Below are 15,246 nucleotides of genomic sequence, written 5' to 3'. Positions count from 1 at the left end.
TTTCGTATCTCTCTTTTGCCTTGTTCACCTTCATTGCTTTCCACTTCTCTCCTGGTGTTTGACAAGGTGTTCACTAAAACCCGCTTTACTCTTAATTAGCACATTCCTTTAGATAATATCACCACCTTCAACACCTCTTTGTCCTTTTGTCTGTGACATCTTTTGATTATCTCCACCTATTACTGGCTGCTTGTTCCAACAACCACCCCCCCCCCGCCACCCTTAAACCAGCTTATATTTCACCCCTTTCCTATTTTTACTTAGTTCTGATGAAGGGTCATGAGGACTCGAAACGTCAACTGTGCTTTTCTCCGCCAATACTACCAGACCTGCTGAGTTTTTCCAGGTATTTCTGTTTCTGTTTTTGTTTTGGAAATATATGTTTCTTTAATCATCAGGAGAGAAAGTGAGTTATGATTTCATGAAGACATAACAGAGAGAGAGAGAGAGAGAGAGAGAAAAGGCCATTTAGCCTTTGGTGCTCACTCTGCCTGGGGCCTAGACATAGTCGTTCAGTTGTGGATTCCAGTCCCCTTTCAGCACCAGTTGTCATTCTCTTGCTGCAAAGAAGATTGACTTCATTCCTTGAAAAGGCCAGGAAGTTTCTCAAACTTCAGCCTCCACCCCACCCCTCCCCACCAAAAAAACAGGAACCGGACCTTCTTTATAAAAGTGTCTGTTTGCTTCTCACAGAGTACTTATTGTAAAGTTAACCTTTTTATCTAGGATTGTGTTACATAGGATCCCATTGTCTATGAGGCAGCTCCATAGGGATGATCTTTTTCTCTGGTGATCTTTTCTAAAGATGAGATCTCATTTTCTTAGCATTCTTTCTGGAGGGAAATCCTTTCATCCAGAACTCTGGACTATTGGGCTGATCCCTTTATCTGGGAACATCCTATAGCGTCAATCTCTTTGTCCAGGAGTGTTTTATAGGGGCGATCCCTTCATCTGAGAATGTTCTATAGACGTGATCCCTTTATCCAGGTGTGTTTCATAGGGACGATCCCTTTACTTAGGAGTCTGGTTGATATGAGTGAACACTTTATCTGGAAATGTTCCAAAAGCAAGTAATTAGGAAGGCAAATGACATGTTGGTCTTTATTGCAAGGAGATTTGAGTATAAGAATAAGGAAGTCTTGCCACAATCTTGCCAGGGTTTTGGTGAGGCCGCATATTGTGTACTTGTGCAGTTTTGGTCTCCACATTTAAGGAAGGACATACTTGCATTGGAGGGGGTACAGCGAAGATTCAACAGATTGGTCCCTGGGATGGGGAGCTACGATGAGAAGCCGAGTAAATTGAGTTTATGTTCTCTGGAGTTTAGAAGATCTCGTTGAAACGTACAGAATTCTGAAGGGGCTTGACAGGGTAGGCACAGAGGACATTGGTGGGGAATCTAGACCATGGGGGGCACAGTCTCAGGATAAGGGGTCTTTTATTTAGGACTCAGATGAGGAGAAATTTCTTCACTCAAAAGGTTGTGAATCTTTGGAATTCTCTACCCCAGAGGGTTGTGGATGCTCCATTGTTGAATAAATTTAAGGCTGGGATAGACAGAGTTTTGGTTTCTCAGGGAATTGAGGGAAATGGGGAGTGGGAGGGGTGGGGAAAGTGGAGTGGAGGTAGAAGATAATATTGAATGGCAGAGCAGGCCCAGCAGGCTGTATGGTTTAGCCCTGCTCCTGTTTCTTATAACAGATACTCGGTGATCCCGGCATTTGCAGGAACATCCTGGCGTGAGCTGCCAGTTTGCACCATTCCTCACTGGGATCACTGGATCATGGAGTCCGTCTCGAGCGGCAGGAGCTGTGGGGGTTGCAGCTCCTTCCTCCTGCTCTTCCTTCACTTAGCGGCATTTCTTCAAGTCCAAACTCAAGGCGTGGAAACAAAAGTCAAATATTTTTGGATCCTGTTGTAGTGTCTGCGAATCCTGAGGATGGGGCTGACCATGTGTTATTGTGTTAGCCATGCCTCGGCGGGGGGTCCTCCTCGGTTTGTGTCAGAAGGTCGTGGGTTCATGTCCCTCCGCCCCCCCGCCCCCTCCCCCACCTTTCAGGGACTTGAGAAGGAAACCGAGGCTGACACTTTGAGTGCAGTACTGAGAGTTGACTTCCACCACCCTTTCAGGCAGCACCTTCCAGATCATAACCTCCCGCTGCGCGAAAAGGAAATAAAACATTCTCCCAATCTCCCCCACTGAGTTCTTTAGCCGATTACCTTAAATCTGTGCCTCCAGCTTACCAGCCATCCTGCTTCTCCCTATTTACATTAAATACACTCCTCGTGTAAAAGATAGCATTTCTGGCACTGCAGCACTCCCTCAGGACCGCACTGACATGCTGGCCTAGTTTACATCATCAAGTCCTGAAGCAGAGTTTGATCCCAGAAGCTTCTCACTCAGGCCGGGGTAATAACACCGGACCTAAGTTAACAACCGATGGAACGCTTTGAAATAACCACCTAGAAACTGTCTTTGCAGAAGCTTTAGGTTCTTTCTTATCCACTTTTGAGAACCAGCAAATGTCGAGATTTCCTAGAAACCTTTATCATGCGTGAGAAAACTTCTTATTTGTAGATCATGCTTCTGGGTTAGCTTCAAGTTCCAATTCTGGCCACCACCGTTTACCCTGTTTACCTCAGAAATGGAAGGCCTCAGAGAGGGTGTCGGAAGTGATTTACAAGAATGGTTCCAGGGGTGAGGTAGTTTAGTTACACAAATAGATTGGAGAAGCTGGGGTTGTTCCCCCTGGAGAAGGCAGGGTTGAGAGGAAATTTGATAGAGGTGTTCAAAACCACCGACTGAACAGAGCAGATAGAGAGAAACTGTTCCCAATGTCGGAATGAGTCGAGGACCAGAGGACACAGCTTTATGGTGGTTGGCAAAAGAACTAACAGCGACTTGCCAAAAACCTTTTTCAGGCAGCGAGTGGTTAGGATCTGGAATGCACTGCCTGAGGGTGTGGTGGAGGCAGATACACGCACATGGCTTTCAAAGGAGAATTGAATAAGTACCTGAAGAGAAAATATTTGCCGGGCTATATGAGGAAAGATGGGGGAGTGGGGCTGGCTGAGCTGTTCATCACAAGCCTGTCAGCCCCCTTCTATGCTGCAGCTATTCTATAAATCTATAAGTTGTGACATGGAGCAGGAGGCAGATTGATCAGGATGGAGAAACTACATTCCAGAAACTACAGAATCAAGCCCAAACTAAAGAGTTGGTTCATTTGTTCTCAGAATACGGGCAACACTGGCAAGGCCAGTGTGATTGTCCATCTCTAGATGCTCCAGGTACAACTGAGAGGCTTGATCGAGCATTTCAGAGAAACAGCTCCATTGGTGTGGCACTGGAGTTACATGAGAGAATGGCTAGAGACAGCAGATTGGATGTGACAGCATAATGGTTTTGTTACAGGGCTAGTAATCCTGAGACATGGACTAATAATCTGCATATGTGAATTCAAATTCCAACTTTGCAACTGGGGGATTTATATCCAGTTAATTAGATAAATCTGTAATTTTGAAAAAAAATATAGTATCAGCTATGGTAACCACGAAACTATTACATTGTTATAAAAATCCATGTGGTCCACTAATGTCCATCAGGATTTGCATCCTGTAAAATGAATAAAACAAATTTGAATATTGCTGAAAAGAGAGACATGTTGCAGAAGCTTTTTGTCTTGCACTCATCAGGACAAATGCAAGAATGCCAAATTTCAAACAATTACAACAATTTATACTACAGGAGAAAAGGACACTAATTGTTTTTCAAGTCGAGTCTGATTGGCCAAGGTGTTGCCATGGAGGAAACAACAGGGAACTATAGGCTCCCCAGTATTTCAAAGAAAGACACAAGGCTTGAACATATTTCTTTTGCTTTCAGAGAATCAGTCCCTGTGTATGAATGTATGTCGCTTCTAGAAAGGGTAAATGAGCCATGTTACAAGCTTGATTGATTATCTTAAATTGATTGTTAATGTAGTTATTAGCACATTCAGGATTGTTCAGTAAGTGCTCCCAATCACGGAATCACATCTAACAGTAGATGTTTCATTTTGGGTTTTGCCAGCAGCTGATTGAATAACTGTCTGTACTCTGCCTTTTACAAACAAATGAAAAAACAAAAGATTCTGTCCTTCAAGATTCTCTTTGGCTGTAAAGGGCTTTGGGATAGCCTGCAAACAATCATGAGAGGCACCATTTAAATGCAACTTTCTTCTTTCTTGGGCAGCCTGACAAGGGAACAATCGCTCAGAGCTGCATGCTCAAGGCTCCAGTGGGAAAGGCATTGACCAGCTCAGCCATACAGGCCAGTAGGGTCACCAAGTTGGGTCAGAGGGTCTCTTAGTCAGGATGATGAAATGGATGGTACTGATAGCTTCAGCAGTCCCGGTTTAAAGAGGGTGATAAATAGACAGGGTTCTTGAGGGTATCCATTTCCCGACTTGGAAAAAAGTAACCCTGCCTTTATATAGTGTCTTTCACAACCTCACACTATCCCAAAACAATTTATAGCCAATGAAATACTTAGAAGTGGTCATTGTTGGAAAGTAAGAAACACAACAGCCAGCTTGTGCACAGCAAGCTCCCATACACAGAAATGTGATAATGAGCAGATAATTTGTTTCTGCAATATTGGTTGAGGGATAAATATTGGCCAGGAACCCCTGGCTCTTCCTTGAATAGCACCAAGGGATCTTTTACATCTATCTGAGCAACCTGATAGGCCCTCGGTTTAATATCTTGTCCAACTATGCAGCACTCCCTCTGTACTGCAACTCTCTGGAGTAGGAATTGAATGCATAAGCTTTTAAAGCAGAAGTGAAAATACTACCCACTGAGTCATCATGGAAAGTGGACATTGGTTTGTGATGCTGTGGTAGCCTTCAGTGGAATATATCCAATAATGGATAATCATTTGGGCAAGGGGAGCGGATGGTGGTAATGTCATTGGACTAGTCACTGAATCCCCCACTATCAACATCCTGAGGGTTACCATTGACCAGAAACTGAACTGGACTAGCCATATAAATACTGTAGCTACAAGAGCAGATCAGAGACTAGGAATCCTGCAACAAGTAACTCACCTCCTGACTCCCCAAAGCCTGCCCACCATCTACAAGGTACAAGTCAGGAGTGTGATGGAATACCCCCCACTTGCCTGGATGAGTGCAGCTCCCACAACACTCAAGAAGCTCGACACCATCCAGGAAAAAGTAGCCCGCTTGATTGGCACCACATCCACATACATTCACTCCCTCCACCACCAACGCACAGTAGCAGCAGTGTGTACCATCTACAAGATGCACTGCAGGAACTCACCAAGGCTCCTTCGACAGCACCTTCCAAACCCACGACCACTACCATCTAGAATGACAAAGGCAGCAGATAGATGGGAACACCACCACCTGGAAGTTCTCTTGCAAGTCACTCACCACACTGACTTGAAAATATATTGCCGTTCCTTCACTGTCGCTAGGTCAAAATCCTGGAACTCCCTCCCTAACAGCACTGTGTGGGTGTACCCACACCACATGGACTGCAGCGGTTCAAAAAGGCAGCTCACCACCACCTTCTCAAGGGCAACTTGGATTGGGCAATAAATACTGGCCTAGCCAGTGAAGCCCACATCCTGTGAATGAAAAAAAAAGGTCGTCCAGAGACTCAGGCTAATGGACGTGGGTTCAAATCCCACCATAGCAGCTCATGGAAATTAAATTCAAGCAGTAAATCTGGAATATAAAGTTAGTCTCAGTAATGGTGAGCATGAAACTATCATTGATTGTTGCAAAAACCCATCTGGTTCACTATTGTCCTTTAGGGAAGGAAATCTGCTGTCCTTACCTGGTCTGGCCTACATGTGACTCCAGACCCACAGCAATGTGGTTGACTCTTAATTGCCCTCTGAAATGGTCGAAGAAGCCACTCAATTCAAGGGCAATTAGGGATGAGCAACAAACACTGGTTTTGCCAGCGACACTCACATCCCATGAAAGAATGAAGAACATAAAGGTTCTGGGGGACAACCAGCCCTAGTTAGAGTCGGCAGCTTTTGGAGGGGAGACTTAATGAATTAGACCATCCTAGAATTGTTTAACAACATACAAACAACTTTGTTGAGGAAGGAAATATTTCTATGGAGCCTTTCACAGCCTCGAGATGATCCAAAGCTCTTCACAGCCAGTGAAACGTTTTTGAGGTGTAATCGCTGTCATAATGCAGGAAGTTGGCACACATTCAAGGGGGGCAGTGGCATAGTGGCAATATCACTGGACTTGTAACCCAGTAAACCCTGACTAATGTTCTGTGGGACATGGGTTCAAATCCCGCCATGGCAGCTGGTAGAATTTAAATTCAATTAATAAAATCTGTAATTTAAGGACACTAATGTCATTAGTGAATGCAAGTTTATTAGTCAAGGAATAATGTCCTTTAGGGTTAAGGAAATCTCTCATCCTTACCCAGTCTGGCCTACATGTGACTCCACACCCACAGCAATGTGGCTGACTCTAAAATGGCTTATCAAGCAACTCGGTTCAAGGCCATTTCAAGGTGGGCATCAAATGACACCCACCTCCCATGAAAGAATGAAAAATATCTGTGCACTGACTTTTCTTTTCTTACTTAGGGACCCCGCCCGCCGCTCGGTGCCCTATCATTACTATGAACCCATGGGAATCGACGAATGCACGATGTACATCTCGCATGAGCTCGGACGCAAGGGGAGCCACCATCGGTTCATCACAGAGAAGCACGTGTTTGCCAGGTGGGCAAGGAAATACAGCATCCACTTCCACCAGCCGGAATGGGAGCCAGAGTCAGTGGCTTCCAATCACACAGAAAGCGAGGCGAGGCGGAGATGAGGGAGCCCGAGCACGTGGCACACGGGACCCATCAGCAGGGCCGCCAAGCTTGAGGGGCTGTTGCTTTTCCCTCGAAATCGACATCCCGCGGGCTGAAAAAAGAACAACCTCGCATTTATCTAGCGTCTTTCGCGACCCCACGACCGGGGCAGTGCTTTGGAAGTGTGGCCGCTGTTGTAACGTAGAGGAATGACTGAGGAGATTACATCAAGGCTGCTTCTGCCCTTCCGATAGCACGTGCATCCCAGTATATGGAGCAAAGGGATCCTTCCAGATCCAGGCCATCCACGTTTTCTTTTGAGGAAGAGAGAGGAAATGGCGTTTGATTTACTGGCACTGGTTTCATTAATCCTGCCGTCTCTGCAATCCTTAGCAGTGTTTTTTTAACTCTTGTGATGGCCCCTTCCCAATCGATGACCTGTAATATTATTTGTATTGGAGACAATTTATTATCCCATTGAGTTCCAACGCGTCACTTCTGAACTTTTGCTGACATTTTAACCAAATACCACAGGCAGCTCGGAGTTGTAGCAACTAATTAATCTCCCTGTGTACCGAGGACTCCTTGTGAGGAAGTACTGGCGGAAGAATAAAAGTGCATGGGGAGGAATTGAGCTCAGACGTCTACTATTTTGAGGTTTTGGAGAATTGCGAACTCGAGGATCTCATGCCGTTCCTCAAGCCTGCGCCATGCCAGATTGTGGGTGATCTGTATATCTTAACTTCATCTTGGTTCTGTAACCCTTAACGGCCTCACCCAACAAAAATCAATCTCAATTTTGAAAGTTTCAATTGAACCTCCACCCTTGCACCACCTCCCCCACCACCACCACCCCAGCCTCAACGTCTTTTTGAAGGAGAGATTTCCACTATCCCCTGTGTGAAGAGGTTTTTTTCTTCACATCAGACCTGAACAGCCTAACTCTAATTTTAAAGTTATGCCCTTTTATTCCGGACTCACCCTGCAGAGGAAATAATTTCTCTCTAGCTACACTATCCAAATCCGTTTATTATATTATTATTATAAACCTCAATAAGATTACCCCATAATTTGCTAAGCGAATACGAGCATAGACTGTACAAGCTTTGAGAACTTAATTTTCAGTCCTGGTGTTATTCTGGGTTAACCTACACTGCACCCACCACCAAGACCAGTGCATCCTTCACAGAACTGAATGTGTGCTTCAGGTAGGATCTGACCAGAGCCTTAAACAGCCGTGGCATAATAGCTTTATATTTCAGATAAAGGCTAACCTACCACTAACCTTTTAAATTATTTATTTGTAAGCTTCTCAACTACTTCTCACAGCCCTCCGAGTGCCGTAGTGCCTGACCAGCGGTAACGGGAGCTGGCAAAACCCAGGATACTGCACGGAGAGGCCTGGAAAGGGAGAGAGGCCCAAAGGCGGAGAGGGCCGGAAGGATGGAGAGGCCTGGGAGAAACCTATAAGTGGAGAGAGCCCTGAGAAGGGAAGCAGGTATGAGCTCAGGTTAGGAGTAGCTATAGGGAATCCATTCGGTCGCTCCCCACCTTCCTACACCCCACAGTTCCCAGCTGAGGTACAGTACGGTCCAGATCAGGCAAGCTGATGTGTGTGGAATCTACATCCAAAAAGGAACTGGTGACTTCGGGAAGAGGAGGGGGAGAAAATGTTAATGGAGGGTTGGGGGGGGTGGGTGGGGGGAATAATAAATGATGTTATCATTCTAAATTTTCCTCTGATATTTAAATTGTAATAAATAACAAATGGTGTTCCTGGACAACCACCTGTTCCTGTTTGTGTTCAGCAGTTAATGGACCTTAAGTGCATAAAGTCACAGATCCATTCATGTGCAGTAACACAGATCATCGCAAGGTGCTAAGTGTTACAATAATGCAGTTAATGTCATCTCATTGACTTTCAGGGACCTGCTTTAGCACACAGCATGCCACTTCCTTCTCAGCTCCAACTCAGCCTTATCAATAAAATATATTCTGTTATAAGCTGGTGAGACGCTTTGCTATTAATCCGCGGCCGTCTTTGGCTCTCGAGTGTGACTGATGGCAGTATGCGGTGCAAAGGATGAACCATGTTTGTGCTGGACCTTCACTCGTGGAGGGGGGAGTCTAAATCTAGGGAGCATCAATATAAGACAGTCACCAGTGCATCCAGTCGGGAATTCAGAAGAAACCTCTTCAGCCAGAATGACAAAAATGCGGAATTTACTACCACAGGGAGAAGGTGAGGTGAATAGTACAGATGCGCTTAAGGGAAACTAGATGGGTGCTTGACGGAGAAAGGAAGACGATATAAGATAAAAGCAAAATATTGCGAATGCTGGCTGAAATAAAAACAGGGAATGCTGGAAAAACTCAAGCAGGTCTGGTAACACCTTCGGAGAGAGAAACAGGGTTAACGTTTCGAGTCCGTTTGACCCTTCAGAGTTGCATGGACTCGAAACGTTAACTCTGGGCAGAACTTTGCCCTCGTCGGGCGAGCTCAGGGGGGGACGAGCGGGAGCAGTCGGGTCCCGCGATCAGGGCCCGACTGCATTTTTAAGTTGGCAGGCCAATTAAGGCCCTCCCGGCGTGGAACATGCACTGTCTGTGTGGGGGGGAGGCGGGGGTGCAGGGAGGAGGGCAAGCCGGGCAGGTTTGCACATGTACGTGGCTGCACTCAGGAAAAGCTGCCTGAGGCACAGAGCTGCCTCAGAGAGATGAAGGTATTTCACAGTGAAAATAAAGAATTAAAAAATGTTTTTAGCATGTGACATGAGCAGGGACATGTTAGAAATTAGTGTGAAAAACTTCTTTAAAAAAATTTTATTCACTGAATGAAACCTCATGCCAAAAATTCCAAAGGCCGCTTGGTACTTTAATGGCCTTAATAGGCCTGTTAAATGCCAGCGGGCGCGCTGTCGACTCACGCGCCTGTGCCCGTCGACCAAAATATCACGCAAATGTGCGATGACGCCGGGTCGTTCGCCTGATGTCACTTTACGCTCATTCGGGTCGGGCTTGTGCCCGCCTGACAAGCAGGAAAATCCTGGCCTCTGTTTCTCTCTTCATAGGTGCTGCCGGACCTGCAGAGTTTTTCCAACATTTTCTGTTTTTATATACAATATAAGATGCTTTCTTCGACAGCACCTTCCAAACCCACGATCTCTACCACCTCAAAGGACAAAGGCAGCAGACGAATGGGAACGCCGTCACCTGCAAGTTCCCCTCCAAACCACACAGCATCCTGACTTGGGAATATGTGGTTGTTCACTGTCGCTGGGTCAAATCCCTGGAACTCTCTCCCTAACAGCACTGCGGGTGTACCTACACCACATGGACTGCAGCGGTTCAAGAAGGCAGCTCACCACCACCTTCTCAAGGGCAATTAGGGATGGGCAACAAATCCTGATGATGTCATCAGCACCCACATTCCTTGAATGAAATAGCAGTGAGGAGGGATGATATCTTAGAAGGATCATCAAATGAAGCTATATGGGAAGAAGTAAAAAACACAAAAGGGGAAAACACGCTGTTGGGTGTGTACTATAGGCCCCCAAACAGTCAGGGAGAGATAGGGGATCAGATATGCAATCAAATTTCAGAGAAGTGTAAGAATAATAGGGCAGTAATAGGGGATTTTAACTACCCAATTATTAACTGGGATAGTTTTAGTGTGCAAGGTGGAGAGGGAGCAAAATTCTTCAGTTGCATCCAGGAGAACTTTTTTAGCCAGTACGTAGAAAGCCCAACAAGGGAGGGGACTGTTCTGGACCTAATATTCAGAATGGAGCCTGGGCAAGTGGAAGGTGTATCAGTAGGGGAGCATTTTGGAGATAGTGACCATAACTCAGTTAGATTTAGGATAGTTATGGAAAAGGATAAGGTTGGGCTGGGAATAAAAGTTCTAAACTGGGGAAAGGCTAATTTTACTAAGATGAGGTGCAATTTGGCCCAAGTGGACTGGGAGCAGCTACTTGCAGATAAAACTGTGTCAGAGCAGTGGGAGGCATTCAAGGAGGAAATAGCGAGAGTGCAGGGCAAATATGTTCCTGTAAAGACAAAGGGGGTGGGGGGGGAACCAAGTCCGAAGAACCCTGGATGTCAAGGGACATAAAGGTTAGGATTAAGAAAAAAAAGTGAAGTTGATGGCAGATACTGAGGACTCAATATGGCAGAGTCCCTGGAGGAGTATAAAAAGTGCAGAGAGGAACTTAAAAAGGAAATTAGGAAAGCTAAAAGAGTACATGAGAAAGCATTGGTGGCTAGAATAAAGGAAAACCCAAAGGAGTTTTTTAAATATGTGAAGAGCAAGAGAATAATTAAGGAAAGAGTAGGTCCAATTAGGGACCATAGAGGTAATCTGTGTGTGGACCCGGGAGACGTGGGTACAGTCCTCAATGAATACTTTGTGTCAGTCTTCACAATGGAAAAGGATGATGCAGGTATAGACATCAGGGCGGAAGATTCTGAAATATTAGAGGAAATTAACATAGAGAGCGAGGAGGTAATAGCGGGTTTAGCAGCCTCAAAAGTGGCCGGGATGAGATGTATCCCAGACTGTTGAGGAAGGCAAGGGAAGAGATATCAGGGGCCCTGGCAGCAATTTTCAAATACTCTCTGGCCACAGGTGAGGTGCCAGGGGACTGTTAACATTGTCCCATCATTAAAAAAGGGAGGAAGGGATAGACCAGGAAATTACAGGCCAGACAGTCGAACCTTGACTGAGATGGGGAAGTTACTAGAAAGAATCCTGAGGCACAGAATATATCTGCACTTGGAGAGACACAGGTTAATCAGGGATAGTCAGCATTGGTTTGTTAAGGGAAGGTCGTGTTTGACAAACTTGATCGAATTTTTTGAGGAGGTAACCAGGAGTGTTAATGAGGGTAATGCATTTGATGTGGTCTACATGGACTTCGACAAGGCTTTTGATAAGGTTCCTCATGGCAGACTAGTCAAGAAAGTAAGAGCCCATGGGATCCATGGCAAAATGGCACGTTGGATCCAAAATTGGCTGAGAGGCAGGAAGCAGAAGGTGATGGTAGAAGGATGTTTCTGTGACTGGAAGTCTGTTTCCAGTGGTGTTCCGCAGGGCTTGGTGCTGAGGCCCTTGCCGTTTGTGGTGTGCATAAATGACTTGGACTTAAATGTAGGGGGTGTGATCAAGAAGTTCGCGGATGACACGAAAATTGGTAGGGTGGTAAATAGTGAGGAGGATAGCGGTAAACTGCAGGAGGGTATCAATGGACTGGTTAGGTGGGCAGAGCAGTGGCAAATGGAATTCAACCCGGAAAAATGTGAGGTAATACACTTGGGGAGGGTTAACAAGGCAAGGGATTACACTATGAATGATAGGACCCTGGAAAGTACTGAAGATCAGAGGGACTTTGGTGTGCATATCCACAGGTCCCTGAAGGTAGCAGGGCAGGTAGATAAGGTGGTTAAGAAGGCATATGGGATACTTGCCTTTATTAGCTGAGGCACAGAATACAAGAGCAAGGAAGTTATGTTGGAACTGTATAAAATGCTTGTTAGGCCACAACTGGAGTACTGTTTGCAGTTCTGGTCATCACATTATAGGAAGGATATGATTGCACTGGAGAGGGTGCAGAGGAGATTTACCAGGATGTTGCCTGGGCTGGAGGACCTGAGCTATGAGGAGAGATTGGATAGGCTGGGGCTGTTTTCCTAGGAGTAACAAAGGTTGAGAGTGGCCCTAATCGAGGTGTATAAGATTATGAGGGACATAGACAGGGTGGATAGGAAGGCACTTTTTCCATTAGTAGAGGGGTCAATAACCAGGGGGCATAAATTTAAGGTAAGAGGTAGAAGGCTAAGGGAGGAGTTGAGGAGAAATGTTTTCACTCAGAGGGTGGTGGGAGTCTGGAACTCACTGTCTAAAAGGGTGGTTGAGTCGGAAACTCTTGTAACATTTAAGAAGTATTTAGATATTCCCTTGCGTTGCCAAAGCCTCCAGGGCTATGGGTCAAGCGCTGGAAAATGGGACTAGTGTAGGCAGATCCTTGTTGACCAGTGCAGACACAATGGGCCAAATGGCCTCCTTCTGTACTGCAGATGTCTATGAGTCTGTATTAATCCAGACAAGTGGATAGGTAATAGAGGGGAGCAAGGAGATGAAGATGTGGAGGAGATCATAGAGGTCATAGAGGAGGGGAAGAGACAGGAGATGGAAGGAGATAGAAAATGGGGTACAGGAGGTAGTCTCGCACCACTTGTGTTTGATATCACGTGAGGTTTAACTCCAGTGGCTGTCAGTCTGGGTTCACAGAACTCTTGGGCCTCCTCTTATCTTTAAAGACATTCCCAGAATTTGACAATTAAGGCTCCTGCTCCCCTTCTGAAAATACTGAGGATTTAGGGTGATAGGGTTGTCAACTTTCCAGGATTGTTACACAGTGTATCGGAATGAAAGACTTATCTCCAAGACACTGCTACAAGCAAGTCAGGAGAATAACCATAGAGGCATTAAACAAGATTGTGGGGGGGCTTTCCATTTTCTTAGAACACTTCCATTTATTAGTGATATAAATATTGGGAGATGTTGAAAAGTGTCAGTTTGACTAACAGTCAAGACAACCCAGCCGGGTAGCATAGTATCTTGTTCATTTCCCAATTGGCTGTTGGGCTGGCAGTATGGTTGATGGATGGACCAATAGTGGGTGAGTGGGGCCAGGTAGTTCGAGGTGGTAGGTCATGAGATGAGATCTCCAAGAATACACCCAACCAGAGATGGTAACCAGTTCAGCACATGCACAGGTAAACTCTCCAGTGTCAAGCTTTCCCACCCAGACTCCAGAGGCCCAGTCATAGCCAATGATTCAAATAAGATAGTGCTGGATTGTGAATGGATTTTGTATCTCTAAACCCAATTGCTACAACTCATGCATGAAAGGGATTATGTAGTAAGTGAGTTCATTACAGGAACTTGGAGTTTAAAAAAAGATGGATTGAGGTGGGTGGTGGGGTTGGGCAATATTACAGAGGGTGAAAGTAGGCGGTCTTGCTAATGAATAGGATATGGGGGTCAGAGTCAAATCGGACCTCAAAGTTGTGAACGGTGTAGCTCATCCTCGGATAGTTGCCATGGAGAGGGATAGAGTTGGTGGCTTGGGAACAGTCTTTGTGGCAGGGACCATGGTTTTAAGAACATAAGAACTAGGAGCAGGAGTAGGCAATTCAGCCCCTCGAGCCTGCCCTGCCATTCAATATGATCATGGCTGATCTCATTTCGGCCTCAGCTCCAATTTCCCATCCTCTCCCCATAACCTTTCAACCAGTTACTAATCTGTCTATCTCCTCCTTAAATTTATTCAGCGTCCCGGCATCCATTGCACTCTGAGGTAGTGAATTCCACAGATTCACGACCCTTTGAGAAAAGTAATTCCTCCTCATCTCTGATTTAAATCTACCACCCCTTAGCCTAAAACTATGGCCTCTTGTTCTAGAATGCCCCACAAGGAGAAACATCCGCTCCACGTCTGCTTTGTCTATCCCCTTTAGCATCTTATATACCTCAATTAGATCTCCTCTCATCCTTCTAAACTCTAGCAAGGATAAGCCCAAACTGCTCAATTTCTCCTCATAAGACAAGCCCCGCATGTCTAGAATCAATCTAGTGAACCTCCTCTGAACAGCCTCCAATGCAACTACATCCTTCCTCAAGTAAGGGGACCAAAACTGTGCACAGTACTCCAGGTGCAGTCTCACCAATGCCTTGTACAGTTGCAACAACACTTCCCTATTTTTATACTCTATTCCTTTAGCAATAAATGCCAAAATTCCATTTGCCTTCCTTAATACTTGCTGTGCCTGCATATTAGCTTTCAGCGATTCATGCACGAGGACATCCAGATCCCTCTGCACTGAAGCATTCTGAAGTTTCTCTCCATTTAAATAATAAGTCGCCTTTTTATTCTTCCGACCAAAATGGATAACCTCCTAATATTTAACTGGAGGGGATTTCTATTCAGTGCTGGATGTCAGAGGAACATTATGACAGATCAGAAGACAGTGGAAGGGCCGAAAGAGGTGGTGGGGAGGCAGAGCTTGGAATAGCCAGAGTACGTGTGGAACATGATGTTCTCAGGTGATGTCGTCGAGGGATAGCATGTAGATCACCACTCCTGCCTCAGCTCATCTGCTGCTGAAATCCTCAGCCACGTCTTTGTTACCTGAAGACCCGACTATTCCAACGCCCTATGTGCATCCTCTGTAAACATCAGCTCATCCGAAAAACCTGATGCCCGTTTCTCAACGCTCACCAAGTCCCACTGGCCCATCCACCCTGTGTTCGCTAACCGGTCTTGGCTCCCTGTCCAAGCATGGCCTCAATTTTAAAATCCTCATCCTTCTGTTCAAGTCCCTCCACAGCCCCATCCC

The 15,246-nt window shown here is 45.7% G+C and overlaps 1 protein-coding gene across 1 annotated transcript in view; it reads left to right on the top strand.

The window, feature by feature from the left end:
• The window catches only part of st6galnac5a (ST6 (alpha-N-acetyl-neuraminyl-2,3-beta-galactosyl-1,3)-N-acetylgalactosaminide alpha-2,6-sialyltransferase 5a), a 31,601-nt gene extending 24,483 nt beyond the window's left edge, over window positions 1–7,118 (top strand). The window contains exon 4 of the mRNA XM_078561896.1: window positions 6,632–7,118. Coding sequence (XP_078418022.1) covers window positions 6,632–6,866 — 235 coding nt within the window. The 3' untranslated portion in view covers window positions 6,867–7,118. The remainder of the gene's footprint in view (window positions 1–6,631) is intronic.
• Window positions 7,119–15,246: the final 8,128 nt, after the last annotated feature.

This window comes from Cetorhinus maximus, chromosome 17, assembly GCF_964194155.1.
Source record: "Cetorhinus maximus chromosome 17, sCetMax3.hap1.1, whole genome shotgun sequence".
Taxonomy (NCBI): domain Eukaryota; kingdom Metazoa; phylum Chordata; class Chondrichthyes; order Lamniformes; family Cetorhinidae; genus Cetorhinus; species Cetorhinus maximus.
This window is presented reverse-complemented; position numbering and strand designations above follow the sequence as displayed.